Source organism: Typopeltis vanoorti, chromosome 22, assembly GCF_054136105.1.
Source record: "Typopeltis vanoorti isolate ZY-2024b chromosome 22, IOZ_Tvanoo_1.0, whole genome shotgun sequence".
Taxonomy (NCBI): domain Eukaryota; kingdom Metazoa; phylum Arthropoda; class Arachnida; order Uropygi; family Thelyphonidae; genus Typopeltis; species Typopeltis vanoorti.
In genome coordinates, this window is record NC_143570.1 from 52,469,694 (window position 1) to 52,485,486 (window position 15,793).

The 15,793-nt window shown below is 36.5% G+C and overlaps 1 protein-coding gene across 3 annotated transcripts in view; it reads right to left on the bottom strand.

The window, feature by feature from the left end:
- Window positions 1-15,793, bottom strand: part of LOC150094419 (putative peptidoglycan muropeptide transporter SLC46) — an 84,200-nt gene that overhangs the window by 17,378 nt on the left and 51,029 nt on the right. For all 3 annotated transcript variants that reach the window (XM_090411957.1, XM_090411960.1, XM_090411958.1), the window contains 2 exons: window positions 12,558-12,641; window positions 4,962-5,118 (listed from right to left, as the gene is read on the bottom strand). In XM_090411957.1, the coding sequence (XP_090268083.1) occupies window positions 4,962-5,118; window positions 12,558-12,641 (241 nt within the window). The remainder of the gene's footprint in view (window positions 1-4,961; window positions 5,119-12,557; window positions 12,642-15,793) is intronic.

The window sequence follows — 15,793 nt, forward strand, 5'->3', positions numbered from 1 at the left end:
ATTAATTTTTCTTATTCACAAATGCTATCTCTTCATTCCAATCTATACCACATAATTAAAGTCACCCATAATAATTAGCCTTCCTTTCTTCACTAAGCCAAGGTGTTTAAACATTTCTTTATCATTGCCCTCCACATTTCCTGGCATATAGCAAAATCCAAGTAAATATGTTTTACTGTCAACCACCATCTCACACCACACTTCCTTATAACCATGGCCACTATTTCCTTCTTTCATGTCAACTTATGTGGACATAATTCTCTTGCTATCATCAGCAGCACTCCTCTTCCCTTGTTGTCCTTTCTATCCTCATGAAAAATACTTTATCCTTCCATTTCTATTCCAATTAGGATATCGTCTTCATTCAACCATGTTTCACTTATTCCAATGATTTGGGGGCAAATAAATTCAATCAGTGAAACCATTGAGAGAATGTTTTTAAGTCTATAGCCACACTACTACTATTTCCACTTCCAAGCACTCTTCAGTACCACTCTCCTGATCTTTCACTTCATCCCTTACTTCTGATCTCTTGTTTGCATCACACAGTCGAAGAAGGGTAAAATTGTTCCACTGCATAAAGGTAGTGATAAGACTGTAGCTTAAAATTATAGACCAGTCTCTATATCTGGAGTTGTGATGAAGGTACTGGAGAGATTGGTGAGAAATAGGATACAGAAATGGGTTGATAACAGCAGTATTCTCTGGGGTTATTAGCATGGGTTTGTTAAGGGGAGATCACGCTTCACTAGCTTACTTATGTACTATAACAAGGTGACAAATACCTTGGTCAGGAGAGATGCATACACAGTGGTGTAATTATATTTTGGAAAGGCTTTTGATAGAATGCCACATGACAAGCTCTTAAATAAATTGAAACAGATGGGATTGGATAACAGATTTCCGAGTTGGATCAGTGACTGGCTGCTGTCAGATAGGTATCAGAAAGTTGTATATGGCAGTGCAGTATCCCAGAAGAGGAAGATCACTATTGATGTGCTGCAGGGGTCAGTTTTGGAGACATTGTTGTTCAATTTGTATATTAATGATATTGGGATGGGTTTAACTAGTGATATGCAGCTGTTTGCAGATGATGCAAAATTGGGAAGAGGAATGCAGAGTCAAACAGATGTTATGGCCTTACAAGAGGACTTGAATAGATTGCATAAATGGGCAGGTAAGTGGAACTGTCAGTGTAAGGTTTTGAGATTTGGTAAGCAATGATGGGATGCAGAGTATCTCCCATGATAGTGTGTACCTCCCACAATGAGCTTCTGACTCCATTGAGGTCAGATATTAATAATAATAATGACATGCTGCATTTCTATCTAGCAGCACGTTCTCCAGTGCAAACACACACTCCAAAGCCATTCAAATGTAATCCATCATGCCTGTAATTCCATTCTTTCCTCAAATCACTGCACCTCTTCTTCTCCTCCACTCTGCATTATCACCAGGGAAACGGTCACCATCTCTCATCTTTTCTGCTGGATAGTCTCAGTTGTTGGAAGGGGCTTAAGAGTTAAACTTTTCAAGATTTAAAAAACTTAACACAACCATATTTATCGAGTGTTAGACTTATTTGCCATATCTGCCGTTGATTCTAAGAAACGTGTTTCAAATGGTGAAGTGTCTTCTAAGCATCCACCTAGAAGATCATAAGGAAATACATCTGCTGCAACAACTATTGTCAGTCTAGTATAGTCTAGCTGAGCATGCTTTGGATACCTTTTACAGAATCAAATAGAAAAAACAATTACTATGCTTCACCACACCTAACATAAACTTGAGACTTTTTTTAGAATCAGCAGCAGATTTGGTAAACCATCTTAATAAGTATAGTTGCATTCACTTTCCCAAGATTTGGCAAACACTTTAATTCTTAGTTCCCTTCCTCCCAAGCTAAGTTTAGCCAAAGCACCTACAGAGGACATCCTCAAATGACTTCAGGCTTTTAGTCTAATTTTTTCCACTTATTGTGTTTTTGTGTGTACTTTTACAATTTTGAGACATAGTATTCCTGATGATGTTGTTTCTGCAACCACGATGAAATACAGGATCCAATAAAATTGTATCTGATTGTTCCGCTGTGCTGTATTCCCTTTCTTTTTTTTTTTTTTTTTTTACTTCAGTACATATATATCAATACATGATGCATGGATAATGCATCAATGGCAGTATCACATTAAAAATGAAAACATCAAAATAGTATTTGACATCATTAGCATTCAAAAATGTGTGCACATAGTTAACCTATAATTGGCCACCTTAACTGAACGAGAGAGAAAATTTTAACAGCAAAACAGTGTCTGAAACAAGGATGGTACGAAAGAAGACCTAAAAAAAGTGCCTTAGAAGATGAAAAGCGAGGTCTGATAATACTGGAGTTCTGACAAATAATAGATTAATTTGGAAGAAGACTGTTGACAGCTAGTAATATTTAAACATAATCACTGTCCTAGTATCCGATGTACCAAGAGAGAGAGATACCTATAAGAAATTTGATGATTATATATTATTATTAGTAGTAGTACACCCTCCATGGAGTTGCCAGACTCATTGTGTGAGGTTCATTCAATGGAAAACATATTTATCATACAGTATCTTAAAATCCTTACACCTCCCTGCATTAACAATATATTCTGGTGCTGTCTGACTACAGATGTGAGATCTTTCGACACTTCTATGCTGAGTGTTTGTTATTATATGTTGGAAAATTGGCTTTTCTTTTATGAAAATTATAATTTTTAAAGCGGCAACTATTTTGCTTGTACAACAGTTGGAAAATTTTACGTATAAAGTAGATATTTTCGTGTGTTGGTGACAAATTTGTACATTGCCTTATTCCTTTCTCTCCTTCAACATGAATTGACTCTTCTTGGCACTGAGCCAGCTAGGGTTCTCACATGTGTGGTTGGACAGTAATGTTTCATTTACTTACAATTCTCCATGCAAAAAATCTACTCCTCGCATCTCTCTTCACCACACTCTTCCATAACGTCCAGGGATGGTCTCTGGTTCTTCTCATCTTACCATCTATTCTGTTTATAATCCCTTTTGGATTAATTCAATAAAATCCCCTCACTAACTTAAATGTCACTATCATATCACCTTATTTCTTCCTATCCGCTAAACTCTGCAATCTTCAACCTCCCTCCAAAGCCAGAATTCCAGAATCCTGATATTGTCTTAGTCACTCATCTCTGTATCCTCTTCAATGTTTCCACATAACATTGAAAACTATGCAACCAAATCTGAGCACAACAGTTCAAGTGGTCTGACCAATGCTTTATACAGTGTCACACAACCACCTTCTTATCCTTATATGTTAGAGTACTTCTTATCATAGTAACACTATGATGTGCAGCCTTTGCAACACTTACAATATATCCTAAAAGCAATATTTTGCACTTATTAATATTAATATATAAGTTAATCTTCATGACATTATTTCAGTATTGGATTCATATTACTTAAAAGAGCAAGTAAAAATTATATGTTTAAGAAAGTAAGGATTGCAAGCAATCATAAAAATGACATTCTTGTACTTGTATATACAAGAATGGCATTCATTCTCACAATGGGAAAACTTACAGATGGAGGGAAGAGTACTATACAAGGGATGATAAATGTTACACAAAAATTGAAGAAAAGGATATTATGATGTCTGGAGTAATTACTTTGAAAAATTATTGAGATAAGTAGCAGCATCTTTTCATTCCACAAAAACTCTGGCTTTGCTTCATCTACCAAGGTCACCTATGAAGCTCTATTTCTCATACCACCACTCATTTCACAACTATCCTGATAGTTTACACTTACAGCCTTACCATCTAATGTTTTCATTTCCCTGTCCTGACCTGGACACACTTTCATCCTCAAATCCTTTTATCATTCTCACTCAAATGGAGACCACTTAAGTGAGTGGTGGTAGTGTAAAGCTGTTTCTTCCAACACATCTTAGTTGTTAGCTAGAGATGGAGCCAATCTCTAGCAAACAGCTCTCTCTTTCTCATGCTTTCAAATTTATCTCATACATGCATATACTCGAGACCTCAATACATCCTAGTTATTATGACATTCATAATCACTGCACTATTCTTCAGCTATTGCTATTTTACTGTTGTATGCAGAGTGAAGACCAAGAGATGAGAAAAATCAGAGACTGTTCCTTGAAGTTGTGCAAGTATGGTGATGAAGGTGTAAAAAAGATACAATTTTTTTTTTTAATGGAAAGTGGTGGGTAAGTGGAATGCACTTACCCAGAAGTGCACTGCTGAAATGTGTCGTGAACGAGTATTTAAATATTTCTGTGGGGAATTAACATCAGCATGAAGGTCTCACTCAACCAATAATATATTTTTTATTGATTGAGTGAGACCTTCATGTTGAGTATGTTTACTCTATGGTCAATTAATAATAATCAATGTAAAATGAAAAATATAATATGCAGTTTATAAACTGCATTAAAGGGTCATTAATTATCAGTTTTTATAAACAGAAAAGTGAAGCAATAATTCAGTTACTAATATATCAGAGAGTTAAATCTGGAGAAAACTGCCTTTTGTATAGCTACCATTAAATATTTGTTCCTAAAGAATCTTTAATATACTACAAATAGTTGTTATCTCTTTGAATTTATTCACTTCTAAGTATTTCTATATGGAAAGCACGCTTTAAGATTTTTTTCCTATAGAACTTTCAGTAAAATAATAATCGAAATATAATTAATATATAATTATTATTTTATTTTTTGAGTATTAATGAGTTCCTGCATGCTAAATATACCATATCTGGTATATTTTTATAAGGAACAATCTATTTCTATTAAAATAAACTAAAAATTTCTCCATATAAAGGTGTACTAGATATCTCAGATTTAATACATGGGACATCATTCATACTGAGACAACATTAATGAAATGAAAAAGGCGAAAAATGTAAAGTAATTTTGTACTTACATAAAGACTATAAGTGGAAAAAATAAGAATAATCCACATATCAGGTAGCAAAGACCAATAAAGGATTCAAGAGTAGCATTGAGCACTAAGGTGAACATAATACTGCCGAATACAGGAATTAAAGATTCGACTGTTGCCATAAGAGAAAACACTTTACCTATTATAAATAAAATAAAAACAAAAATGAAAATAAATTATTCCTTTTAATATTCATTATGATGTCTTGCTATCTATCCTTATAACAACTATATACAGGGTGGTTCAAAATTCCACGTACAAACTTTGAGGGGAGGTAGAGAACATCAAAATCAACCATGTTCACATAGGAAAGAATGACCGGAAAGTACTAGCAGGGACAGAAAGATCCAGAAATAAACACAAGGCAGTAAGTACTGTGAAAAACTTTATTAGGCGTAACTAACAGTTCAATAGTAGTTGGATACATAATATGATAAACGAGGTGCATGTCAGCAATCTCAGCGCATAAAATGAAGCATGATCCTCGTACGACGTCGAAAGCTTGAATGAGGAAGCTCCAATTGCTCACCTGAAGCGCTTGCGAACAACGCCACCTATCGCTTTCGGGTGGCGTTTCCGGTCATGCTTTCCTATGTGAATATGGTTGATTTTGATATTCTCTACCTCCCCTTAAAGTTTGTAAGTGGAATTTTGAACCACCATGTATAATGATTATTTCTAATGCAATGATGTCATTTAGTACTTAAGTTAGACACCCAGTGATAGCACTGAACCATACCATACCAATCAAATAATGCCATGATGGGCGAGAAGGAATTTTTTCATACCATAAACTCTCAACTCGTCATCCCGCAATTTTTTGGTGAGGACAATGAAGATGTATTATAATTTTTTAGTTTCGTAGAGGAGCTGAGAAAGATTGGTCAAATTTCCAGTTGTTAATTCTACTTGGGAACAAACTGGTCGGAAAGGCCAAGAACTTTCTGTATTCGTCCCCGATACTTAGGGACACTTTAGGAAAAACATAAGTTTAAAACACCTTGATTTCCCAGTTCTCCAAGGTAAGAAGCGTGAGCCCAAACCTTTGGAAATTGCAGAGGTGCGCTCAAGAAAAGAAGGAAAGCATAACGGACTTCTACAATAAACTACTGACCATTGTAAATAGTCTAAGCGTCTCGAAATACGATAAACCTCATCTTGACTGGGCGGTACTCCACCAGTTCAGATTAGGAATAAAATATGAACTAAAGGAGATCGCATGAAAAAAGAGGACCGCCAGTCTTGAGGAATGTTACTTCGTTGTGAAGAAGAGAGAGGAGAAGCTTGGAGGCATTCGTCCCGCTTCTAAACAGCCAAGTGCATGTAATAAAAAAAGACAAATGATTCCTCTTGTGAAGTTAAATGTGAAAGGGACCCAAGTGCGATTAAAGGAAAGTCCATGAAAGATCGTAAGGAAAAGGGAGGAGCAACGAGGAAATGCATTTAACATCAAACATATAACTGAAAATGAGATAACCATCCCAAAAGAAATAAAACCTACTGCTGACCTGGAGGAATTACGCTCAATTATTAGATAGGAGGTAGAAAGGCTGCAGCAGTCAAAATTCTACTGATGGAGCGGCTTGATGCAATTATTAAGCAGCTGGGGGAACTAACAGCAAAGACCTCAAATAACTCCACGTCAAAAAAGAAGGGAATAATGGGGCAAAGATCAGAAAAGAGCCTCCCCAATGTTTTGTTTGTAACAAATATGGGCACATGGCTCGGAACTGTTTTAGGAATAAGAGACCCTCCAACGGAAATAATAGATATGAGTCCAATTTTTTGCTTACTCATCATGGCCGTACTAACAGACCATGGAAGAGAGAAAACAAGATAAGAGAATACAAAGAAAAATCCAAGATGACCATTAGAGGCAAATTCAAGGAATGCCTTGTAACATCCTATAAGATACTGGTTCCCAGGCCTCTGTCATAACAGGTAATTTTTTTCAAAGAATAAAATCCCGTGTATGGAGAGGTATATCTGAACTGAAGAGACCAATTAAGCTAACGGGAATTTCAACACCCGGGTTATCTGCATCAAAAGAGAGTGAGAGTTAGAATATACTGACCAGAGTTCAATTTGTGTGTCTCGCAAGAGTTATTGGTCCTCCCTAGGACATCTCGCCCACGCATGCAAATAATCTTAGGAACTGACTTTCTAGAGAAACACAAGTTCTCTTGCGATTTCACTGCAAATGAGATTTCCCTAATGGGTATCATGCGGTAAGGAAAAGGGATCAACGTCTTAAAAGATCGACTTACTGAGCAAGTTGAGAGGGATAAAGAAGAATGTCATATTGACCACAGACTCTTCATTAAGTTCACCATCTGAAGGGAAGTCTCTCGGAAGCCTTGAATGATGCCTATTATATTATATCTCGAACGTCAAGTTAGTAAATTATCAGAAAGAAATGAGAAAGCCGTTTGCGGAAAGTAAACATAGCACGATCGAGAGATTTAGAAGGTTTAACAAATTTTATAACCAACCGATGTGGAACAGTCAAAGTGCTGTGGAGGCCCATATTAGAGATCTTGGGTATTAATTGGAGTAAACATAAGAGGTGGGATTTTACTCATAGAATCTCGATTGTGGGTAGGAAAAATTTTGGGTATGGAAAAGAAAGTGACACCAATAAAAATACAGAGAGAAATGGTAGATCACAAAAATGTAGTGATGTCTTCTCCAGTAAATGTACAGACACTGGGTTAAGAGAAAAAAAAAATTTTTTTTGAGAGAGGGGAGGCCTTTGTAAAATCTCTTGTGGTGAAAAATAGAAATATTTTTCATCTATATCAATTTTACATTGGCCATAAAATACATATAATTAGAAATGTATGTAACCTGTTGGAATGTGATACACTTTGTAATATAATGTTAGAATATAACTGAATGTAGAACCACAAGCAATTGTAACTAAAAAGATCAGACAAGATTTAGGCTAGCAAACTGAAAGTCAACGACAGTCTCAAAGGTCACCGGATTATATGAGTTTTGCCACCAAAACCTGACGTAAGCCTGCAGGGCCGTTGCGAGATTAGATCGCGCCCTGAGGCAAACAATTAAATATCGCCCCTGATGTATAAAAAAAACAAACACATAAGAAAATCTCCAATTGCCATTTTGTTTTTATTACAAGAGAAACATTAATACAAAACGATTACATAATAATATTAATTAAATGTTTACTCTACAGGCATATCACACAATAAAACTGTTTATAAGCTCTTCTAAATTTAAATAATAAGCTATGTCCGCCTCTATCGGTATAGTTGCCAGGCCAACCAATCTTTCTTGGGTCATCGCTGTTCGCAAACCATTTTTAATCAGTTTAAGCTTGGAAAAATTACTTTTAGCACTTGTTCCTGTTAGCGTAGTGGCGATGCCTACCGCCACATGGCTGAACGAGCGCCCTTATTAAGCCGCGCCGTGATAAGCATACAGGCAGCTACACTCTGTCGACGGCAATGTAAGCGTGGGTGATAAGGGCGTTTCGAGTAAATCCGGGAAGTTTTGGAAGGAAGGCCAAAGGATGGCAAATGATATAAAAGGCGGTGATTGAGGGGCGAAAACTCTCTCTTATTTTTTTATTCCTGTGGCAAGATTTTCGAGGAGGAGAAGAGTCGGGGTCCCGCGAGCAGTAGTTCTGGAGATCATGGGCTTCGCTGGCAGCAGTGACCGTTTTTCAAGGTAGCCTTCCGTAAAATTCTTCGATAAATGTACCGATCCACGTGCGTGTTAATTTGTTGCAGTCGAACGAGTTTCCTGACATCTTCAAAGAAATGCAGTACTGTTACAAGGGATGAAACCACCAGACGATTGCCGTCGGATAGTGCCCGATCGCAAGTTTAAGAAAGGAACCAGCAGAATTCACACTTAACCCTTTTGGATCCAGGACTGTACATGACATAGTGAGCTTGTAAGTAAATTGCTTTATGTCAATAGCCTAGATTGTGTGTGTGTGTGCAGATGGTAGAGATTGATTCTGTTAAACTAATGGCGTAATGTGTTAAATAACTTCTCCGTCACATATAGAATTCATCTCCCCATTCACTTCAGATGAAACAAAACAAGCATTAAAACAAATGAAAAACGTCCTCCTGATGAAGATCTTCACAAAAGTAATAACAAACAGGTTAACCCCTCTTCTAGACTCAAATCAACCAGTAGAAAAAGCAGGATTCCATAAAGGCTTTCACACAAATGATCATATTCATGCAGTAAAACAAATAATAGAAAAAGCAGAAGAAAACCAATTGCCTTTCTGTTTAGCCTTTATTGATTATGAAAAAGCATTCGATTCCATCAAAACTAATGAAATAATCAAAGCACTCCAGAATCAGGGAGATCCTGGAGAATATATGGACCTCCTCCAGGAAATATACCACACTGCAACAGAAACAATCCAACTTTACACAAGTAGCAATAAAATATCAATTGAAAAAGGTGTCCGCCAAGGAGACTCTCTATCACCCAAAATCTTTATAGCAGTCCTTCAAGAACTATTTAATAATATAAACTGGACAAACCTTGATATAGAAATTAATAACAGAAAAAACTTAACACACCTAAGATATGCAGAGGATATCATAATTTTTGCAAATACTCCAGAAGAACCTTAATAGATGAGAGAAGACCTATATCATGAAAGCAGAAAAGTCAGTCTAAAAATAAACAGAGAAAAAACTAAAATCATATTTAATCATTTTGTAACACCAAAAAACAGAAAAACAGAAAACAATTTCTTGGAAAGAGTCGGTTCATATACATACTTAGGTCATCTCATTGATCTAAACTGTGGACTCCATAAGGAAATGAATAGGAGAGTTCAACTTACCTGGGGTTCATTCAGAAAATTGAAAAGCATTTTTCAAAACAATGTTGTCCCACTCTGTTTAAAAAGGAAGACATTTAACCAGAGTATTCTTCCAGTTATCACATATGGTTGTGAAACTTGGTCGCTAGGAATAGCAAATTAACTAACAACAACTCAAAGAAAAAAGGAGAGGTTGATGCTAGGCATCACATTAAGGGAACGTGATGATAAGGGAAACACCTGGATAAGAAGCCAGACTCACATCACTGATTTCATATTATTCTTCACCATAAGCGAACTAAAATGAAAATGGGCCAGACCTCTATCCAGGAGAGAAGATGCGCGATGGACCACTATAGTAACGAACTGGATTCCGAGAGAAGGGAAACGAGGCCGAGGACGTCCTAAAAGAAGGTGGAGTGATAAACTGTCAAAATTGGTCAACTATTGCCAAGAACAGAGAAAGGTGGAAGGAACTGGAGGAGGCCTTCGACGAGCAGTGGACAAAAAATGGCGAAAATGTGTTTAAGAGGTTGGAAAGTCGAAAGTCAGTTTGAATGTGTATAATAGAATATTGTAAACTTGAATAGTGCTTGTGTTATATAATGCTTAGAACGTGTATAGTATAATTTTGGCTTTTATTATTTATAACGAGAGTAAGGTTATGTGTGCTAAAATCCATCCACGTGTTTAATAAGTTGAGTGTAAATATTTTCTTTGTTTAATGCTTTAAGTGAACTGTCATAATGAGTGTGTGTGGAGAATCAGACACGTTATATGTACTGTTTCCTTTGTATATTAATTGTCTTAGAATAAACATGTTTGGTCTTGTTAACGACTTGCCTGATCTTTGTTAGCCAATGCACTGTCTCATAAAAATCAATCGAACCTGTGTGACCTAAGTGAAGTAATAGCCACGACTGGATAACTCTGAGTTGCTTGAGATAAAATTAATTTAAGGGTTATTATATATGCTTAGCTAAATTATTCTCTTGTATGTAAAGGAAAGATAGAAAATTCTTTTACACGATCCTTAATGGCGGTTGTTAACAAAAATAAATTTTCAAGGATTAATATTAATACTTGAATTACAGCAACCTAGATTAAGGATTTTGTCCCAGTCAGAGGCTTTTCCTCAGTCTACCGTATTAGCACGTGTGAGAGTATACTTTAAGTCATTGAAAGGGGGCAGTAAAGCTAAGTAGAAAGGATTAAAGTTGAATAATAGTATTATACGTGAGTTCGAAATCAAAGCATATAGGCATTTTGTACAAGTTCAAGTAACCACGAAAATAACCAAGTAAGAGGGGAAAATACATAAAGTAAAGAAGTAATGTCATAAACAATAAATTACAAATTCCTAAACATTATGTGGAAATCAGAAATGTTTTATGCTAAAAATTAATGTAAATAACCCTATGGGAAATGACTATTTACTGTTTTAACTAAAATTTCTAGAATGTCAAAAACAAAGGCAATGCTTGGCCATTTGTTTAAGTGTTTAACCAGTGTTTAAGGCACTGGTTACAAATGATTTTGATGTAAAGGATGTCTGGAAACTACATAGTTTGTCAAAACAGTAGGATGAGTAGAGAGTGCTGTCGTTTAAGTATTACTGAAAGTTTTTGTCAATATGCTTTAATATCTTTAAATTTATTTATTCTAGAAAACAGTGCATAGTGTTGCAAGAATTATCTGATACTTTAAATCATAGGTGGCCAACAGCAGGCCCGCGGGCCGCATGCGGCCCGTTACGTGATTTTGTGCGGCCCGCGGCAGGATAAAAATTATATTAAATTATATGTATTATCAATTTAGCTATTAGTTTCGACCGCAGATTTTCTGATTGATATACTAATTATATTCATTATTTCTGATAACGGAAACAATGTATATTCTCAACACGGAATCAAAATTTCTTTAAAAAGATTACTCAATTTATAAAATCTACTGCCTCTCTGTGCGAGTTGTAGTTGTGGGAGTGGTAGACTGCTATGCGCTCCAGAGTAACACATTATTGAAAGTCACTTGCTCTGCTCTAGTTTATAGTGATCAGTTTCAGAGATTCAGTTTCGCAGTCAACAGTGTTATTGTTGCAGTTTGTGTTCCCTGGTCAGTTACTTCAGTTGTGTGACCCCTTTTTTCTAGTCAAGGGTGGAGATAGGCATTGACTTTTGGAAACCGGTACCAAGGGAAAAATATCCTGCATTGAGTGATTTCAGTTTGAGAATTGCATTATGTTTGGAAGCACATACATATATGAATGCACTTTTTCAACTATGAGGGCGATTAAATCGTCATAAAGAAGACGACTGACTGATGACCACCTTCAGGATTTGTTACGAATATCGTTATCGTTGAAAATCGACTTTGATGAACTTGTTGCCACACATGAACGCCCACACTGTTCTCATTAAGTTGTGTTACATGTAAAAAAACCCAGAAATATGTAATTAAAATTAATTTAACAACTTATATTTAAATCAATCAAGTATTTTATATTGTTCACCCAGTAGTAAAATGATTTAACAAATATAGTAATTCAATATATATAACTATTGCCTTGAAAATATGCAGAGTTTATTTTTATTTAAGTTCTGTCTAAAAGTGTGCGGCTTGTGACGCTACCACTCATCATATATTGGCCCTCGTATAGAATGAAGTTGGCCACGCCGCTTTAAATTAAGCAATATGCTATAACTTGCATTACTGTTACGTTGTATAACATGATATGGTCAGAATGAAAAAGAAAAACTTACCTAAATCATCACCATCAACAATCTTTGATATATGTGACCTTACAGATAATGGACTACAGCCAGCAAAGAGACCAACAGCTAGTGCTATAAAAGAGAGAAATATAATTAATCAGCAGCAAACGAAAGAAATTATGATAAGAAACCAAAAAGCAAACAGAAAGGATAATATATATATATATATATATATATATATATATATATATACTGTTATTAAAACTGTAATGTTCTGAAATATCAATGTGGAGAAAAGGCAAAAATAGTTTTGTTACACAGAGGAAGCTCAAAGCCTATCATAACGAAAGTTAAAATAATTTACACTCCCCAACAAATGTATTGCCAGAATTTGGCAATGCGTTTCCCATGCAATTCTCCATGGCAATGCGTGACCTACAATTCTCCATGCGAAACATCTGATCCTTGCAGTCTTCTTCACTACACCTTTACAGCTTCCAGGAATGGCTCGTGTTCTTTCCCTCCCTCTATTCTGTATTAATCTGATAAAGTCCCTAACTTCAACATCTCTATTATATTACCTCCTATCTACAAGCTCCCCCTCAGCGGTTCTGCATAACCAACAGTTCAGAGTCCTAATATTACTCTGGTTATTCATCTCAATTCTCTTTAGTGTTTCCACATCACAAAAAATCCCTACTTATCAATGTATTTCTTATCACGGCAGTAATACAAAGCAAAGTGCAGTCTTGGCAACACTTGCAATTTGTCCTCTGAACTTTAATCACTGTCAACCATCACTCCAAGATCCTAAATCTCAGCCACCTACTGAAGTATGATAATCAACTATACACTCAACAGGCAAAACATCAGAGAAAGAGGTGATGACACCGGTATCCCCTGCACAGAGTGAAACGTACCCAAATCGAATGAAGACAGTAAATAAGCAAACATTGGGGCTTCCCAACTGTGTATCGCAATTGATGAACATTGGTAAATGTGTCAATCTTAGCAACTTTGACTGTGAACGTATTATCGACACAAGACAGAAGGGTCATTCTATCACCCAAGTGATAAAAACCCTAGCGTTCTTGAGGGCGACTGTATCAAGGGTCTACTGTGAATATACTGTAAAACTCGATGTAGCTTAGAAATACCAAAGGTGCTTTACATCGATTTTTACAGAGGTCAAGTCTCATGAGAACGTTACAAAAATAACCTTGTTTGTCTCTATATGTTTTATGCTAAAAATTAATGTAAATAACCCTATGGGAAATGACTGTATTTACTGTTTTAACTAAAATTTCTAGAATGTCAAAAACAAAGGCAATGCTTTGCCATCGGAACTTTGTATATAGCCATGTATGGGAGCACGAGAAAGTTGTTTACGAGCTCTGTGCATAAACACCTTCAAAGTTAGTATCAAAGAGATCCTCTAGGTTCAGACAAGTTTCCACTGCCTGACAAAATAAGAAAAAAGGACTGCACAGGGGAGAAGAAAGAATGGAGCAGGTTTTATCAAAAGATCAAGGAGACATACCGATTTCTTCGGGAGTTACAACCCTTGGTGCAAAGTCCCAGAGAACGGGTAATAAAAAGGGACTGAGCAGAACATCGGGAGGAAGAGGAGGCTCAGTTATCAAAACGAGAGGTGAGGCGCAGTTATCAGAGAGGAGAGGCGAGGCACAGTTACCAAGGTGGAGAGAACCAGAGGTATTCGGAATCCAGAGGACCAGACGTTACGGCAAACCCATGCCAGAAGCCAAGTGTCAGTCGGATGACCTTTTGCTATGGGAGGTCAACCGAAGCCAAGAGCCGCAGAGCGACCTTCAAACCTGTATGCTGAAAATTCTTGTATGAGCTGTTCGAGTACCGGGAAAATTGCAGTCCAAGACTCGCCAAGATCCCGATTAGAAGCCCCTGAAGCAAGACTCTTCAGATGGAAGCCAAAGGCCCTAGATGAAAGAAAAAGCATAGAGACTTTAGTGCAGGACCTTTGGAAGAGTGTGCGACAAGCCTCTGTAAGTTTGCTCCATCTTTTGTTGCACATTACTTTTGTAATCTAAGAGATATATTATAGATGGACTGATAAGAAATAGTAATAAGAAGTATCTATAAGAGAATCCTCTGATTTTTTATTAATTGGAATATAATTTGTGAGATAACTTGGCATAGTTAGCTAACCTCTTTGTGAGCTTTATGCTAAAAGTCTAAAGGATAGGTAGAGAGAGTAACCTGCCTATCGTTTAATTAATGTACTTTGTTATTAACTCTCGGGGGGGGGGGAACCCTGTATCCCCTAGAGAGCGCATCCCCTGGGTGGCGGATAGGGGAGTCCACCATGTGTGTGTGTGTATATGTATGGTGGGGTGGTCCGAATATACTGAATAAGGACTCGTAGACCAACAGGGCAATCATCTTGATTGTAAGGGAAATGGCACTGCCATGGACCCCTAGATGGATCTATCCTCTTCTTCTTCTACTTTGAGGAAGATCCACTTACTTTAATCTTTCGTATAAGGCCTTATCAGCCAACTCTTCTTATTTAATGGCCCTCATGCTATTAGAATACTCGAGGGCCATGGGGTCTTTTCATTTCTGGCTTTACAACTATGCCCTCTCTATAAACCTTACTATAATTCTTCTATAATCTACTCCTTCCCCCTTCAATATACCCTATTCCTCCTATGGGTTTAAATTCGGAAGAAGGCTAGTTAAGAAGCCTTAAGGTAGCAGCCCTGCCACCGAACTATTCCATCGTCAGGCTAGTCCCCTGAGATGGAGAACATAATTATTCTACTTTTAAGCTGACAGAAAAAGATAGTCGGATTGAATCTATGGGAAACGACCCTGGAATGGAAAAGGTAAAACAAAAATGGAAACGACAAAATATAATACACATAGCAAACTGGAATGTAGGAGGAATAGCATATAAAGAAATAGAATTAGACCAACTAATAAATGAAAGATATTTTAAAATAGCAGTAATCACTGAAACAAAGTAATTAAAAGGAACTATGAGAACCGAAAATTTTAATGTGATATATACAGTGGAGTTGACAGAGACCAAAGAGCACAAGCAGGAGTCATGATTTGGATTCATAACTCCCTTTCAAAACAGTTAAAGCATTATAAATTATGGAATGAAAGAATAATAGAAGCTAGAATAAAAATAGATAGAGGCTATTTAACAATAATTGGTTTATATGCCCCAGAAGAAAGAAGAGAACAGGATAATATTGATTTTTATAATCAGCTACAAAACATATATAATAAAATAAATA